This window comes from Carassius auratus, unplaced genomic scaffold, assembly GCF_003368295.1.
Source record: "Carassius auratus strain Wakin unplaced genomic scaffold, ASM336829v1 scaf_tig00011615, whole genome shotgun sequence".
Lineage (NCBI taxonomy): Eukaryota > Metazoa > Chordata > Actinopteri > Cypriniformes > Cyprinidae > Carassius > Carassius auratus.
Genome location: NW_020524221.1, coordinates 30,979 through 49,117, shown reverse-complemented (window position 1 = coordinate 49,117; position 18,139 = coordinate 30,979). Strand labels below are relative to the sequence as shown.

The following is an 18,139-nucleotide window of genomic DNA, read 5'->3' as shown; positions in this document are numbered from 1 at the left end:
GCTTCTACAATAACCTGCAAGTGGAGCACGTTCTGCTTTACATTTCAGGTTTAGGGATGTGTCAGATGTGCTTCTACTACTAAATATTGTAGAAACAATATTTATGTTATGTTTCTACTACTAAACATTGTAGAAACATAATTTTCTGTAAAGTTGCTTTGTAACGATTTGTTTTGTAAAAAGCGCTATACAAATAAACTTGAATTGAATTGAAATTGAAAACACAAACTTGACTGATTGTCATTTTCCAGCAAATAAAGATTACAACATCTTGTTACTACAATATTGTGTATGATTATGTTGATAGAGATAAATCAATGGTTAAAAAACAATTTAACTTACACATTCATTTCTTTCTATATTTCTCTGGAAAGGGTTCTTCACAACCAGTGTGTTGGCATCTTGAATATACTCTGCATTAGTTGCACACCTGGCAGAAAGGTAGAAACAAACTCTAAATTAGAGTTTTTTTATTTTGTCTAATCGTCTTCAGATTGTGAATTGATCATAGTACAGTTGTAATAGCAGAGGTGGTAATAATTATTATACTTACAGGATGTATTCTGTACTCTATTGTACAAAAAGGACGTAGATATAAACTATCATCTCTGAAAGATTCGCCGTCGATGCGGTCATCGTTTGTCTCACTGTACATATGTTTTTCAACAACAATAAACTAATTACTAAAGCTGCAAGATATAACGCAAAGGAAAAATAATGATCGTATTGTAACAAACTTATCTTAATATACATATTTGTGGTATATAAAGTATAGATAAACGTATAAACGATGGATAATTACCTCACGTCTTATCGCCGCCACCTTGTCTAAGGAAATTACGTAAATGTATATTTACTGCTGATTGGCCAGCACAGTAAAACTCTTTTCACCAATGAGAAACCTTTTGACACGCATATTGCTCCAGGCTGCAGCTGCCCCTGTCTCACATGCATAAAGCATAAACCACAAATTTCTTTCTTGGCAAGTCGTGATGGCTGGCATTGTTCATTGCACCAAATCCCTGCCCCTGGCTCTGCTCTCACATGTCTACATAAACAAGTGCACAAGTGTGTTTTGCAACAGGAATACTGCAAAAGAAGTAGCAAAAGTCAGAACTTGTACTGCCAGATCTGAGAGTTTGTAAGTGCCGACTTGATGTTGTGCAGCAAAACTGAAGTAAAGTGCAAAAGTAAATATGTTGTAAACATTTGTGTATGTCATTTTCTTTATGTGTATGTCATTCTACACATTTGTGTTTTGATCATTGTCAGTGTGTAAAAAATTGAAAGATTCAGGTTTTCACATCAGAGCTGAGTTTAAATTTCAACTTATAAATATGAATGTTACTAGAACAAGTTCTCACATTCAGATCAACAACCTCTCAAGTTTTGCTACTGATTTACCTCCATACTTTTCTTTGTGTGCTAGACAGGCTGTCAGTCAATGTAGTTAAATTTTTGCACCAGTAGGTGGTGACAAGGAACTGTCTTGAGTCATCAGTAAACCAGTCTGTTCATTCAACTAATGCAAATAAAAAAGTGGATTCATTCATGAATTTAACTTTGAGTGCCACTTTATAACTCTCAATTGACAATCAACATGTGCTGAAGCAGGTGTATCATTTCATAGTGACTAACTCAGGTTGCTCATCTCAATCTGCTCTGTGTGTGTGTGTGTATGGAGAAGCTTCCTGAGCTCAGCTTTAAAAACAGATATAGAGCAGACCATATGTCGGAGGCAGCTAAAAAAATGTTTGAAATATTTTTTTTTTCTCTGAAACATACATGCATGTAAAAAAAACAACCAAAACGTATCGCAGTCACTTCCATATGTAAAAAAGTAATTATCACAAAAGCAGAAACTTCTGATTTTTTTTTTTTGTCATAATATTGAGATAAATTCATTTCCTAGCATGTTACCTGATTTACTTCTTCTGCAGAAGAATATCAATCATGCACAAGCAGCTGAACTGGGAGAGGAGACTAGAGAAAAAAAAAAAAACACAAAAGAGGATAAATGGAAAAAGAAGCTCAAGAGACAAAATAAAGGGGATATTGGTATGGAGTGAAAACAGTATCAAATCCTCCCACAAATGCACGTGAGAGATTTACACTTGTGCACACAATCAACAAAAGCACGGAAGAAATCTTATTGTTCAAAAACTTTTGACTGGTAGTGTATTCAGATGTAACTCTCCTTTGTAACCATTAACATTTCATAAGGTCCTGTAATTTAAATAAAAAACAATTCTCAATAACTGTAACAGATTACAGTTAGCCTACATTTATTTTGTAATTAAATTACATAACTCCATTACATGTAACTAGTCACTCCCCAACACTGTGAAGGGGACATGAGAATGTATTGCACAGAAAGACTGACCTGCCAGGTAACACGTCAAAAGCCAGATCACCTTAATGTTGTCTGTTTAGCTTCTATCTCTGTTTTTGCTCTTTTCTTTTGCTCTTTTTTCACCTCCAGCCTCCTTTCCCAGTTCCTCTGCTTGTGCAGGAGCAGTAAATCAGGAAATTAATTTATCTTGCCATTTTGAATCACTGTCTAGGCTTACAGAACACACCGTTTCCCTTCGGTCACACACAGGATCGAGCTCCACATCGATGTGGAGAAAGTCCAATTAAAGCCACACTTTCTCCACAACAGCAGCTCTCTCATTCCATTTGGTTTTATGTCTTAAGTGAGATGGATGTATATTCCTCACAAAGCACCAAAAATCACCAAAAAAATGAGATATAAGTTCAAGTCTGCTTTATTGTCAATTCTTCCACATGTACAGTACATACATACAGAGAATCGAAATTGCGTTACTCTCAGACCCCCGGTGCACACAGATAACACTAACATTAAAGCCTAAAAATCTAGATCAAAATATAAAATGTAGATACAACTATACAATAAGGGAATGTTAAAAAAGACATATAATAAAATTAAAAATAAAGTTAAATAAAGCAGCGCAAGGCAAAAGACAGATAGAGTGCAAATCAATGAAGTGAACAACAGTGCAGATAAAAGATTATTTAGTGCAAAAACAAAAGCTTATTAAGTCTGATTAAAGTGGCAAAGGGCTCAAGAGCAGTTATTTATTTAACTGACTGATGATGTAGTGAATGATGTCAGTTCCATGGAGAATGATGTAGTGAGCAGACCAATGCTGCACAAAGTGACTGGTGCATGTCATCGTATATTAGTGGACATAAGAGGGGAGTGGGGGCAAGTTCGGGAGTGAGTTCAGCTTCCTGACAGCCTGGTGGATGAAGCTGTCCTTCAGTCTGCTGGTCCTGGCCTGGAGACTCTACAGTCTCCTCCCTGATGGCAGCAGGCTGAAGAAGCTGTGTGATGGGTGGGTGGGATACCTGTGATGCAGAGGGCTTTGCGGGTGAGACTTGTTCCATAAATGTCCTGGAGGGAGGGGAGAGAGACACCAATGATCTTCTCAGCTGCTCTCACTATGCGTTGCAGAGTCTTTCGGCAGGACGCGTTGCAGGCGCCATACCACACAGTGATGCAGCTCGACAGAATGATTTCGATGGAGCCTCTGTAGAAGGTGTACATGATGGGGGGCGGGGCTCTGGCTTTCCTCAGCTTGCGGAGGAAGTAGAGACGCTGATTTGATTTCTTGGCCAGTGCTGCTGTGTTTTCAGTCCAGGAGAGGACTGCGTAAAGCTTTGCGTGCATTGATCCTCTTGAAGGATCTCCTCACGTTGTCTGGGGTCAGTGTCATCACCTGATCGCCGGGAGGAGGTGGAGTCTTCTGTGCAGTGGTGCTGTTTTGTTGCTCAAAGCGAGCAAAGAAGGTGTTCAGCTCGTTCAGCAGAGAGATGTTGTTGTCACAGGTCCGTGGTGGGGGCTTGTATTCCGTAATGGTCTGTATCCCCTGCCACAGGTTCCTAGTGTCTCTGCTGTCACTGAATTGAAGAGCTATCATCCTGGAGTGCTGTCTTTTAGCCTCTCTGATGCCACGGGACAGGTTGGTCATAGCTGTTCTCAGGCCCACCTCATCTCCAGCTCTTAAGGCAGCGTTCCGTGTCTTCAGGAGTCTGTAGACCTCCCCTGTCATCCACGGCTTCTGGTTGGCCCGGACAGTGATGGTATACATACAGTAAATGTATGTGTGTCACTATGAAATGAGAACCACAGATCCTGATAAAGTGGAAGCAAGTTTTGACGTTTGCTAAAGATCATTTCCTTTGACAAACTGAAAGAGGAAGAAAAGAATAACTGAAAACACATTAGATTTATACTGGACAAAAAGAAAATAAAGCCACTGTAAAAATCTTTCATAAAATGACACAAACACCAACTGTGGTGAGTATTTTTAAGGTGTATTTTATTAGTTTTTTTCACCTGTGACATGTCTTTAAATAAATAATATTATTGGATTAATTTACTTTCAATGGCAAAATTTTATATACATAAATGCAATTATGCCGATAATAAATCATTATAATTTTGAGCTAGAAGTTCAGGAATATCTAAAATCTATGTATAATCTGATAAACAAGAAGTTGTTAAGTGTTGATGTAGCCTATGCTATCATTTCCATGTTTTTATTTAATTATTATTATTTTATATATATATTTTAATTATTATATATATATATATATATATATATATATATATATATATATATATATATATATATATATATATATATATATATATTTATTTTATTTTTTTCTTATTTCTATAATAAATTCCAGCTTATCTACATTGTTTAACCAGACACTTTTGTGATCCAAAGTGGTTAACAAAACAGGAGTACAGTATAAGTGATTTATAATCATAATGGGATTATAACATCAATGTGTTTTAGTACAAATATATATTCCAGATGAGGCAGTTGAGTTCAGAGACGTATATATGATAAGTGTCTCTATTAGGAAATCCCATATGCATGTGACAAGGGAAGTTTTCATGTGTTTGACTGTTGATTTCTCTTTCACACAAAATATAAACCATAACTATAAACCAGCATCATACACTGGATGATGCATCACACAAAGAATCATACCCTCTTTAAAATAATCATATTTTTGTTGCTTTGCAGGCTAAAAAGAACCAAAATTTTGTTTTATACAGCTGTATGTTCTCAGTGGAGCATATAACATCCAAGTAAAAGTCAGAACACCCACAGAAAAAAAAGAAGATTCACTGAGTTGGAAAAAACAACTTTTGTTTTAATTCCTGCCTTAAGTCTGTTGGGATTTGTCTCTAACTAGATTTTGCAATATTTGCACTCTTCTTTGCAGAACTGCCGAAGTTCAGTTTAATGTTATGGTGAGTGTTTGTGGACTGTGGTCTTCCAGTCATTCCACAGATTTTCAGTGGGGTTTAAGTCTGGGCTCCGACTGGATCCTGCAGGGACATTCACCTTTTTCTCATTCAACTGCTGTGTGCTCAGTTTTACTGTGTGATTTTGGGTCATTGTCATGTAGGAAGGTAAACCTTCTTCCCATTGACTTCCATTTCCATTTCCATTTAGATTTACATTTAGGCATTTAGCAGATGCTTTTATCCAAAGTGACTTACAAATGAGGACAGTGGAAGCAATCAAAAACAACAAGAGCAATGATATATAAGTGCTATAGTTAGCTTAAACACAGTAGCAAGGGCTTTTAAATAATAAAATAAAAAGAAAACAGATAGAATAGAAAAAGGTTAAGAATAGAATTAGAATAGTGAGTGCTAAAGTTAGAGGGACAGATAAAGATGGAAGAGATGTGTTTTGAGACGATTCTTGAAGATGGCTAAGGACTCAGCTGCTCGGATTCAGTTGGGGAGGTCATTCCACCAGGAGGGAACATTTCATTTAAAAGTCTGTAAAAGTGACTTTGTGCTTCTTTGGGATGGCACAATCAAGCAATGTTCACTTCCAGAATGCAGGCTTCTGAAGTCTGAAGTAACAAATTTAGGTAAATGGGTGCAGAGCCAGTGGTGGTAGACTAAAACCCAAGCATGTAATGCGGTTAATTAAACTCTTGTAAAACCTGTAAAATAAAAAAATCTATATATAAAATTAGCTTTAGATGTAGGGCATTCGATTAACCTATGATTGTGTTATTATTTCCAAATAATGTTCAGTGTCTCTACAGGCCAGGCCATCCTGCTCTACTGATGAAACCAAAGCTGATTAATGTCATATTTTCCGGTGCAATATGCATCATAACTGAAACCGATATAAAATGTGAATGCTGTCCTGGAAGACAAGTTTCGATCAATATCTTTCATATAAGCAAAGATTAATTTGTGCCTTTAAATCATGCTTTAAATACAACTCATTTACTTACAGCAATTGTAGCAATAATAAAGCGTAATACAATATTGTGCAGTAGCAATTACAACAGACAACACAGTGATGAGTATAAATATAATGCTTAAGATCATAACTATAAAACATTATGAACTTGAGCATGTAACAGGGGTGAGGGAATCACTCACAGTCACAGTGTTTATCTTGATTCTTGAAGGACTCAGCTGCTCGGATTGGATTGACTTCCCAACTTTCTGGCAGAGGGTAGCATATTTTCCTCAAGAATTTGACTGTGTCTTGATTGCCCTGTCCATTTTTTCTTCTATCGTGATAAGTGCTCCAGCGAAACAGGATATTAGCACCTCCATGCATTACTGGAGGAATGTTGTTACTGGGATGGTGAGCTGTGTAGGATTTCTGATTTCTGAGGCCAGATAATACAATTTTAATCTCATTTCCCTTAGGATATTTAAGGTATGTTTTGGTAAAGCTCAGTCTGACTCGATGTGGCATTTCTTGAGGAGGGGCTTTTTTCTTGCAACCCTCCTATACAAGCCACATTTGTGGAGAATCTGTGATGATATCACATGCACACAATGACTACTCTTTGTGATTAATTCCTGTAACTGCTTCAGAGTTGCTGTAGGCCTCTTGGTGGCCTCTCTGACCAGACTGACTTGTGTGTCCTGATCCAGAGAGGGTCTGTGTTGTACCAAATACCTTCCAACAATCAACTTCACTATTCAATGCATTGATGTCCAGACTTGTGCCTGGGTAACCCCCTAGGATAAAACAGAAACTGTGTCCGTCTTCATTTCAGGATGCAAAGAAACAAAATGCGATTATTTTAAAGGGGGGGGGGGGGTGAATATTTTCGGCTTATCCGGCTAGACAAGGTTATCTTGCCAACAATATCTGTCTGTCTTATTGTCTATGGTATAATTAACTGATGAAGACATAAAACAAACAATGCTGACAAAGGCATATCTTGTTTTAATGAATGGGTTTTTTGTGAATGGGGAGCTGTGGCAGTTTTTTGCAGGATAAAGTCTGGAAATACTCATTTCTCCTGAATTATCTTTTATCTTCACATTCAAATGCAATCAAACGGTTAGCATTTTGTGACTCACAAATTTCCTGCACAATGTACAGATAAGAAATGAGCCTGTTGTGAGTAATCTTTGGTTTTCATATGGAGGTTCATTCTCAGAGGCATGAGATTTTAATGTGATAAGTAAAATCCCAAGAGAGCAGGTCGATTTCTTTAGAAAACAGACTGTCGTAATTCTCACACATGTTCTCAATAAAAACTTTTTGTATAATGAATGATGTTCGCGATAGATTGAAGTGGTCGCATAAAGCTCTCATTTAAATGTATGGTTGTTTAACCACTTCTAAACCATCTGGACTGAAACCACAATGTGAAATGCAGAATGCAAGAACAACTCGTGTTGAAAATGATTTCTTGAAAAAATTGTACTTAGCCGTTTAATGTTAAGTGAACAGAACTGATGTTATTGAAGAAATTATTTATTATAAAACATCATCCATACATTCCAGTTTTTTTTCCAGTGAAACGGCAATTACAAGCTATACCAAAAACTTTGATTGTATCAGTGTAAAATGAAAATCAATGTACAAGACGGTAATTGTAGTGTATAGCATACACATCATTTTGGTTCATCTTGAAGTAATTGTCAGGACAAACACGTATCAGTCAAAATGAGAGGCTCAAGATAAAAAGACAATATTTAACAGGAACCAAAAATCTGTCAGTGATGACAAAAGTAGCATACAAGTGTTAAAAACTCTTCAAATGAGTCTTGTGAGTAGTGAGAATTAAAGAAATAGAAGTTACAACATCAGTGTCATCTAAACTTTCTTGATCACACGATCCTTTCTCTCAATGAACTGAATGAGTTTTTTAACCCATGGTGTCCTGGGGTTCAGACAGATCCTCTCTCCACTCGACAAACCAGCACTGAAAAGATACAAAATATAATTTATGTAGAAGATACTGTTGAAAAAAAATTCTCTTTTAAAAAATGTTGTTCTTTTGAACCTTCTATTCATCAAAGAATCCTGTAAAAATATATATGAAGCAGCACAACTGTTTTCACATTAATAATAATCAGAAATGTGTCTTGAGCAGCAAATCAGCACATCAGAATGATTTCTGAAGATCATGTGACACTGAAGACTGGAGGAATGATGCTGTGATCACAGGAATAGATTACATTTTTACATTCACACAGAAAGCAGTTATTTTAAATTATTATAATCTCGGCAGTGCTTTCAGGGTTTTGCTTCAAAATACAAATGTTTTATTAGAACCTCAGGGTGTGTGTTTACTGTATGTAAATTATGATCAACTGGCGGAATTCATGCTTGCTAAGTTTTGTTGTAAGACATATTATAGCCTTACACTGCAAAACTCATTCTCAGACATTCACATTTACAACATCTGGTCTCATAAACGGGATACCAGAATGTTATTTCGAGGAGGCCTCAAAGCAAATTCAGTGTACAGTGCCCAGAATTCCTGGTTGCTAAAAGTACAATCAAAATACTTAAGAAAGACACGTGACTGGTTTGAGGAAACAGCCTTACATAACCTCAGTAGTCTTGCAGTGCGGGCCTCTGGGCAGGATCTCCACGCGTCGCAGGTTCTGTTGCGGGATGATACGTGACTCCAGTTTGAGACACACGCATCGGCTGTTGTAACCCGCACCCAGAGGCTGCACGGCTGAGGGAGGAACGACACGACCGTTAGCAGGCAGTGAAAGTGTGTTACACAACTGTAAACTAACATGTGATTTAATCACTTGTGCAACAGGGGTTTGTGAACGGACATGTGATCTAATCACTTGTGCAAAAAGGGGTTTGTAAAATAGTAGCGTGCATCGGTTTTGAGGAAATGTGTTCTATGTAAGGTCATCACGGTTCTGTGGAAGATGCTGAAATCCAGATGGTGTACACAGGCACTCAGATGAGAGTCACCGGCCACATTTAGAATACAACTGCCATGTAAATAAACTTAAAAAGACTAATTTCAATTTCAATTTTGACCGTGCATATCAAATGCTTCATTCACACCATGTCACTGTGGTTTCGAGTTACTTGTAGCTGTTCACACCTCTGCGCTATCAATCCCTAGCTCCTATTGAATCTGAGGTGGTCAGGTGGTACAAGCTTTAGCTCTCAGAAAACTCACAGTTCACAAGTTGTAATTACGAGTTCTGCCAGGACATGAATGCTTTTCAGTTGGTATCTCGTAATCACTGTAATAACGACATGGCATGAACACCTAAACTTCCAAAGTCACATGATTTCAGTGAACAAGGCTTCTTTATGGTGTAATTTTCAAAATGTTTCTAGATGGTGATGTATTTACTATATATGGCTGCTTTAAAAATATATGCACTGTTTAAAATATTTTTTAAATATATTTCACCCTGGTAAACCATCAACAAACCAGCTAATTACTAGAAATTTAAGCTAAATATAACGCACATATAGTGAAGATGAAGCTTACCATCAGACAGAATGATGCTGACGCCAATAATGGTTAACATCAGAAAAGCGTTCATGATTTTTGAAGTTTCTGCAGTGGATTTCTGTGTACAAACTCTGAAGATCAGATGCTGTTAGTTGAGCTGCTGCATAACCTTATATATTATGATTTCAAAGGGCTCGTGACCTCTGAAGTAGTGATTTTATTTCACTTCCCTTATTGTTCTGTGTGTGTTTGTGTCTCTTCTTGTGCGTGTGAAGGCTTGTGTGTAAATATGTGGTTTGGATCTGTTCACATGTTCATCAGCAGTGTGTCATATGGATGCATCTCATGTTCGGCCGGTTCCCACGTTTAAAATCCCCTTACAGACTGTTTTAACCAAAAAATGATACCTCAAGTGCATGATTTTCATTTGACTGCTTACCACAGTTGGAAGATTTCTTTAATAGCAAAAATTTCAAATGCAACATGAATCAAATAAAAAACTTATAATGTATGATATTCATATAGATCCCATCAATCTCCCAAACTGGGCTCAGATTTACCAGGAGTTCAGTTTGCAATCAAACGCCCGAGATCTCAAACACTTATCTTCCAACTCTTCCCAAATGTAATGGCCTGAGCTGCACCTTAATTCGCTAACTATTCACAGCTGCTGACTTTTTTGTGATTGCTATTCATCTCTTCCTCAGAATTTTAAACTTCTGAGACAACAGTGGTTGAAAATTAAGATGTCTTTTAAGTCTCTAGAGCTTATAAGAGGCAATAAACTTTGGATGTGTGTAATTGTTTGAACAGCCTGTTGTACTTCTCATAGTGTCACATTCACAAACCTCAATCGGGACAGGAATTTCCCAGAGAGCTGAAAATAAATGAGGGTATCACATTCAGCTCCTTTTATCTACAGAAAATGTCTTAACTTGTAAATATTTGGATTAAAATGTTACTCAGCTGGGGCACAAACAGAACAAGTTTCACAAGAATTTTAGATAAATAGGAACAGAATAATGGGTTCCACAAGGAGTGGGTCAGCATTAAATGTAGCAGTGAATATTTTGTGCTTCCACCAGCTGCTTTTACTTGCTGTTCCTTTGTAATCACTTGTGAAAATGAGTGGAAATTTCTTGAGTGGAAATTGTTTCACCACCATTGCACCTTGTTTACCGATATTTTAGAACTTGCAACAAAATACTGTTTACTGTACAGATGCCAACAGATGCCAGAAACAAAAAGGAAGCATTTCCCCTCCCTTTTAAAACTTATTATAGTAGTCCAATTTATTTAGTTGTCCTATACCATATGCTCAATAAAAAGGTTGCATTTTATAAAATTAAAATTAAAAATGGTGCAATAATTTGTTCAGCAGTCTTGCTACACCACACAAGAGAAGCACACCTGCTGAGTGAATTATGTTTTCAGAAACGATAAATCTGGCAGAAAATTAAGTGAGTTGATCAAAAAACCTTGTGACAAGTTACAGCTAATGTGCATTTAAATACAATATGCTACTATGACTTGCAAATAAAGAGAAGAGCATTTGATATGGAAACTTCTGCAGAAGTGTCGCAGACAGCAACATAATGTTGGCCGAGAGCCGACCCACATCTGGGCTGGATTTAGCCCAACACTGTGTTGCTGTCTGGGATATTAACCATTTTTATACCATTATGCACTTTAAAGAGAAGATCAGTGGCATTATCATGTCTTATGAAATCACCATTAGGATCTTTTCCCACACAAAATATAATCTCACAAACCTTCTTTTAAACATGTTTAAGCAATAGTTTACCACAAAATAAACTGTGATCATTTGCATGTTACTAACTGCAGATGGCCTTCCTTCTGTGGAATGTATTACCTTTTTTAATGCAATATTCTTAAGTTTCTTATAGCTAGAAAATAAAACACATCAGTGCCTTGATTTTCAGTTATGCTGCAAATGTTTAACTCTAATATAAAATCATCTAAAATATGTAGAAAAATAAAACCGTTTGTCTCATATTGTCAGACTCTGTCCTTGTTTTGTGTGTGCTTGCTCCACATCTGCTCCGTGACCCAGTTTCCGTTTCACATATTGTTTGTGTTAATTTGATTCCCAGGTGTTCCTCGTTTAATTTCCATTGATCCCAGGTGTGTCCTGTCATCACAATAGACAGCATCCGAAAACTCTAAATGCCTTCAGATGCAGCATTCCAAAAGAGGAAGCCATCAATGCACGTGCGGATACAAATTCTGCTTTACTTCCTGCTCCGGCTGTACCTATTGATCGAATTTTGAAGACAGTAAAGATGTAGGCCTCGCTGCCTTTGATATCCCACAATCCTGTGCGTTCAATTCCGTGATGGTTGAGTAAAAAAAAAAAACTATCAAAAACATGGTGTCTGAAAGTTGTGTTTGGTAGTCAGTTTGTATATAATTGTATTTAACTGCTTAACTTTTTGGACTTTTGATGTAACTTCTAAGAAGAAATAAGTATTATAGTAATTAAATATTAGTTTAGTTATCACAAAAACTTGTTCTATTTTGTTGTACATCATTAAACCATTATTCTGCCTCAGAAGTCTTTCCAATATCAGTTTCATGAGGTGCTTTTGTGCAAAAACGCTGTCTGCAAAGTTATTGCAACAGCAGCAAATCAACTGCCTTTTTCGGATCCCAGTTTTCGGATGTAGCCATAGTGTTTCCTGATTTGAGTTCCTTTTGTCAGATTTTATAGTCATTTCTGTTCTCATAATGTCTTCAGTCCTGTGATCCACATCAGTGATGCAAAGTCCGATTCGTTTCCGCAAACTGGCTCATTGAATCGGATCAAAAAGCAGTTTCATCGGTTCGTGACTTCATCAAGCAATAACGTTTTAACGCCTTTCTTTTTTTTTTTTTTTACAATTCAGTGCAATGGTTTATCAAGTTAAAATTTCAAATATGTCATTTGTGTCAACGCCACTGTGGGGAACGTTACTTTAAAAAAGTAATTAGTTATAGTTACTCACTACTTGTTCCAAAAAGTAACTGAGTTAGTAACTGAATTACTCTACAATAAAAGTAACTCGTTACCAGGGAAAGTAACTATTTGCGTTGCTGTAAAAAAAAAAAAAAAAAGTTGTCAAACTATTTTTTTTTTTTTAGCAGTTTTCACAAGTCAGTTGAAATTAGTAGAACAGACAGGTGTTCATACATAACTTTCAATATTTATTGCACGTCAACAGATAGCAAGAGTTTTATCCTGCACTTCAAGTATTATCTTTGTAAGAAAAGTGGTTTTGGCCACCAGCTTTGTAGATGCGTGTCACACATTGCATGTACACATTACATGCACGTTCTTGGCTTTGACCACAATGAATTTGAAGTAGTGCTTATATCTCCACCTTGAAAATGCCAAATTTTTATCGGATTGCTCCTGACTCGCCATTTCTGCTGCTGCTGCGAATCTCTGTGTAGCTGTTGCGTGTGTGTGTGTATGTGTTTGGCGCCGCTGGCGCTGGCGCATGTGCTGGCATGTGTGTAAAAACACTGGCTCTGGTTGGCTACCATGAAACACATGACTCTGCCTTAGCCAATCATAATCGCTTATCTCGTCTTTAACCCACCTCCACACTCGCTGTGTGAGCCAGGGTGGCGTTCAGATTACATATGCTGAGTCCCAATTCGACTACTTTTACTACGACCTAAAAGTATGTACTTTTTTGTGAGGAAAAAGTACATACTTTTGAGTGTGTAGCAAAAGAGTATGCACGTTCTGGGACATACTTCGATGACGTCATGCAACATGAACGACAACGTGGTTGCCTAGTTATGCACACCACAACTGTTAACGTTTCATTCATTCTTTATGTCCAGTAAAATTTTATTTACTATTCCCATCTTTTTTTCTCAGCGGTTTTTTTTTCCACTGCTGCATCCGACTGCCATGTTTACATCACCGCAAAGCTATCGCAAAGTTCCTCCCTCCCGTACGCAATGGGTTGTGGGCAATATTAGCACTTAGAGTGTGCATTGATCTGCACTTTGAATTCTAACCGGAAGTAGTAGACCATTCGGGTATCTTTGGAATACTCTTTTCAACAAACTACGATTTGGGACGTACTAATTCTAGTTTCGCATACATAGGAGGGATAGTATGCGAATTGGGACTCAGCAATAGTTTATTAAATAAATGCATAGTAACACACCGCATTTAACTTTCAGTAATTAAGTTAAACGCCGTTATTCCAAACACTGGTCAACGCATATTGAAACATTAAATAAAGGAAGTTATTTGTGTGAAAGCATATTGCTGATTATATAATTCTCATAAGTTAATGGTGTTTGTGGTCACGGTTTCATTCGCAGATCATTATGTTAGATACTGCCAGTGTTGGGGTAGTTACTCAAAAATGTAATAGTTACTAGTTACTTCTGTAAATTGTAATGAGATTACTTTACTAGTTACTGCATTTGAAAAGTAACTTCATTACTTATTACTTTACTTTCCTTTTTTAGGGCCCTATAAAATCCGTTTTATTTTTCCAAATTCCATTTTCCGTTAAATTTTTCTGGATTCCATTTTTTCTGTTTTATTTCTTCTCAACTCCTTTTTAATTGTATTGTATTCATCAAAAGCATGTCTAATTAATTTAAATCATAACACTTATACATTGTAAGGGAAACAGGTCAATTTAGCTCAAAGGGAATCATTTAAGATTTTAAAGAATCACTGTTTCACGGCTGGTCACGGAGACGCGCCTGCGGTTCAGTGAACGAGCCGTTTAACATCAAATCTGCGCTGGATACTAATATCCAAACTATAGTGAAACACTATCAATTAGCACAGTAACAAGATCGGCAGTTTAAGACATTAACTTGTAAGCACAAAACACAAGATACTTCTCTTTTCAATATGAATGAGGCTTTATTAGATAAATCTAAGACATATAAACTAATCTAACACATAAACGCACGCACACACACATTCACACAAGTTGCAGGAAGATCGAAAGTTAGGAAAAGATGAGTTTAAGAGAATGGAAATATGGAATCCCAAGTTTACAGCAATACGTTAAATTGCATAAACATGAACAACCATCAATCACGTAATTAGCGCTCGCATTGAGTTCCTCAATGAGGTTAAAATTATATTAGATAAGGGTCACACCAGTAAAGGTCACAGCCTGGAGGTAAAGTTACTTGCATCTCCTGTGAAGAAGGAGCCTCGGTGAAAGGGCTATCCCGAGGTCATTGATTGGCTGGAAGTTCAGTCTCTTAAGTGATGTCTTGGGAAGCCCGTGGTTGTTGGGCCTTGGCTGAAAGTGCAGAGTCGTGTGCGCTGGTCGAATTGAACGGGCATCCGAGGTCAGGCGTCGGAGACTCGATGTTACAAAACTTAACTCAGAACACGAAACTCTCAAACGAAAAGAAAAGAAATAAAGTTTGACGAGACTAGGTTGTGTTCCTTCTCATCGTGGCATAGTAGCAGCAGGCAGGCACGCTGGAACCGCACTCAAAGAACAGTGATGACTACACAGCATGGCTAGGAGCTACAAGCTAGCAGAAGCATAGCTAGAGACTAGAAACAGACATGGCTAATAGCAGCAGCTAGGGACTAAAAGCCGACTAAAAGCAAGGCATGACTGATAGTACAAGCAATGCTAGAACTAAAAGCCAAATTTCATGGTGTCCAAAGTATTTAAACTTCCCTGTTGGCCACCCCTCAAATGTTGCCTTGACCAATCAGATATGGTCTTGGCTCGGGGGTATCATAAATCATTTGTTTATCTTACCAAGCATGTGTTTCCTGCCTTGCAGGATCTAATTTTGGACATGATTCCTATAACACGATTATGATATATTTTACAAATAAATGATTGTCAGGATAATATCAAGCAAGAAAATTTGATTATATCAATACTAGACATGACTAAGTATCCTATAGTTATCAAAAGACATACACAATAAGTGATTATACATGATAGTCAAATGTGTGGGTTACACATAATTGATTATGGAGTCTTTTTGAGTTCATTCTGGTCCATATATAATGTACAAAAAGCAGTTTCTTTGCCATTCTCTGGCAAAGGGACTTTTCTGTGAAGACAAAGGTTTAAAGCCCTTCCCCCTTAGGAATTTCGGTCTGGTTCTGCTGGGTGAGGGAAGTCAATGCAAGTATTTAACTTGATCTCCTGGGTTTACATGTGATGTCCAGCGTTGCATTTCAATCACGAACAATAAATTTGACAATCTCTTCTTCGAATTAAAATTGTTAAAAATTGTTCTATTGGTGTTAATGTTGAAAGCTGTTGTGTGAACAAGTTGGTTGGTTGGTTATCTTGCTTGGTTCTTGTGGCACTAGAACTGATTTATGACTTCCTGAGGAGTTTGGCTCTCGTTTCAATGCACACAGCTCTGATAGACTCTTTAATTTGTCTGGTTCGACTCATTTCTGCTACAACATTTTCACAGCAATTTATTAATGGTTTAACAAAAATTACATGTTTAGGGCCCTATGAAATGTTTTATTTTTTCTTCACCATATGTTTTATTTTTTAGCATGTGTAATTATTTAAATGCATAAAAACAACTTCATTTATTAAATTGCACAAATTGTCTTCAACAAAACAGTGCAAAAACAGTGCAAATGATTCACAAATTACACATAAAATGAGTGAGAAATATTCAGAGTGCAACAGAAAAAAAATTGTGCAACTATCTTTATGAACTGTATAATTATATAAGGATTTACTTAGTATACATAATATACATGATATAAATGATCGATCCGTTGGCTGTAATCTGTGTCAGAATAAATTTTACCTGGACATCGCCTAGCGACCCAATACATAAATTCCACTGCTTCATCAGATATGTACCGCTATTTCGTCCTTGTTTTTTATTTGTTTTATATCAAAGTACTTTGTCGAGCGTTTTTTGTGCTTTTTCGGAGAGTTTTCTCATGCAAATGTGTTATTGTGTGTTTGTATTCATGCATTCACAACAGACTTTACTTTCACTTTGTTTTCATTCGTTTTCCAAAGCAATATGTTAAGTAGTAGTTCAAAAGACTACTTATTGGTTTAATATGGGACAGTTTGAACCAATCTGAGTACGGGGGTTGAACTAAGCGTCTACAATCATTTCTACAATCATACAATCATTTCTGTTTTGATATTGGTTTCTTCTGATGAATCAGTGTTCCCTTTCATAGGTTCACTTCAATGCTGCGATGCGTCATCGCTTTGGGAACACCTCTGGTGTGACGAATGTCTGAAGCCCTTTTACCATCACGCCAATTTATTGGCCAATACCGCTTAGCATTGCCCATACGTACGTATGCTATATATGCGTGCTGTGCGCCATTTCATCAGATTTTAATTCCTTCAGGAAGTGAATCATCTATTGCCCATCGGAAAGAGATTATTGTGTTCTAAGCCATCTATTTATATAGAGCAGTTTACTCCTCTAAGGCGGACACAATGAGTTTTCCGGTATGTATGGATCACGTTACATGGACTCACGAGGAAACCGGTAGGAAGACCACTTTGCGGCCTTTATCTATTGTTGTATCCGTGATATCTGTGTTTGAAAATAAGTAAGTTGCACTCTGGGCTCGCTCTCTTTCTGAGGAAGGAGAGATGTTCGTTCAACCCCTGCGGTTCTAGTTCTGTGCAGCATGAGCTCGACGCTTGGGTTGACGGCTAATATATATATATATATATGAGAGGCACTGATTTGAGGATGTTAAGTCATGCACTACGGTCTTGGCGCTTAGAGCTACCAAGCATTCGTTTGCCCGACTAATTACTATTTATTTCAGAAAGTGGAAGAGCTCATATGTTTCAGAAGTATAGCAAGCTACAACAGTGAGCAGGCATTTTGCCCCTTTTCTCACTGTTTTCTGATAGCTGTACTAATGCAGACACATTCATTTGATTTTGTGCTTATGCTTCCAACTCTTGTTTTGTGTACTGTTTTTAAATGCAGACTCTGAGGAGTTCTGCAGCAGGTATTTGTACATGATTTGATTTTGGCGCTTCAAGCTACCAAACATTTACCTGACTACTTACTATTTATTTCAGCTCCGCTGCTGCATTTAGCTGAAACAAATAAGTAAAAAATAATAATAATAAATAAATCACGTGCTTTAGATTATTCTTATAGCAAGCTATAACGGTGAGTAGACAGGTGGTTAAAAATTCACCTTTCTCCCTAACGTTAACTGCTGCACTGTACTAATGCAGACATGTTCATTTGGTTTGGCGCTTATGCTTTCAAATCTTGTTTGTGTACTGTTTTTTGACGCAGACTCCAAGGAGTCCCTGCAGCAGGTGTGTGTTATGCGCTATTATTTTGGCGCTTCGTGCTACCAATAATAGTTGCCTGACTA

At 37.2% G+C, this 18,139-nt stretch overlaps 1 protein-coding gene and 1 long non-coding RNA gene across 2 annotated transcripts; both read right to left on the bottom strand.

Annotated features, from left to right (window-relative positions):
* Positions 1-387: 387 nt before the first annotated feature.
* LOC113073200 (uncharacterized) lies at positions 388-1,016 on the bottom strand. Its single transcript, XR_003280458.1, has 4 exons — positions 903-1,016; positions 803-828; positions 554-647; positions 388-430 (listed from the first exon to the last, which is right to left on the bottom strand). It is a non-coding gene; the product is annotated as an uncharacterized LOC113073200 (long non-coding RNA).
* Positions 1,017-7,804: 6,788 nt separating this feature from the next.
* Positions 7,805-9,929, bottom strand: LOC113073199 (permeability factor 2-like). The gene is made up of 3 exons (XM_026246080.1): positions 9,805-9,929; positions 8,880-9,015; positions 7,805-8,250 (listed from the first exon to the last, which is right to left on the bottom strand). The coding sequence occupies exons 1-3, from the start codon at positions 9,857-9,859 to the stop codon at positions 8,142-8,144; spliced, it is 300 nt and encodes a 99-aa protein (XP_026101865.1). The 5' UTR covers positions 9,860-9,929; the 3' UTR covers positions 7,805-8,141.
* Between the last annotated feature and the right edge of the window lie 8,210 nt (positions 9,930-18,139).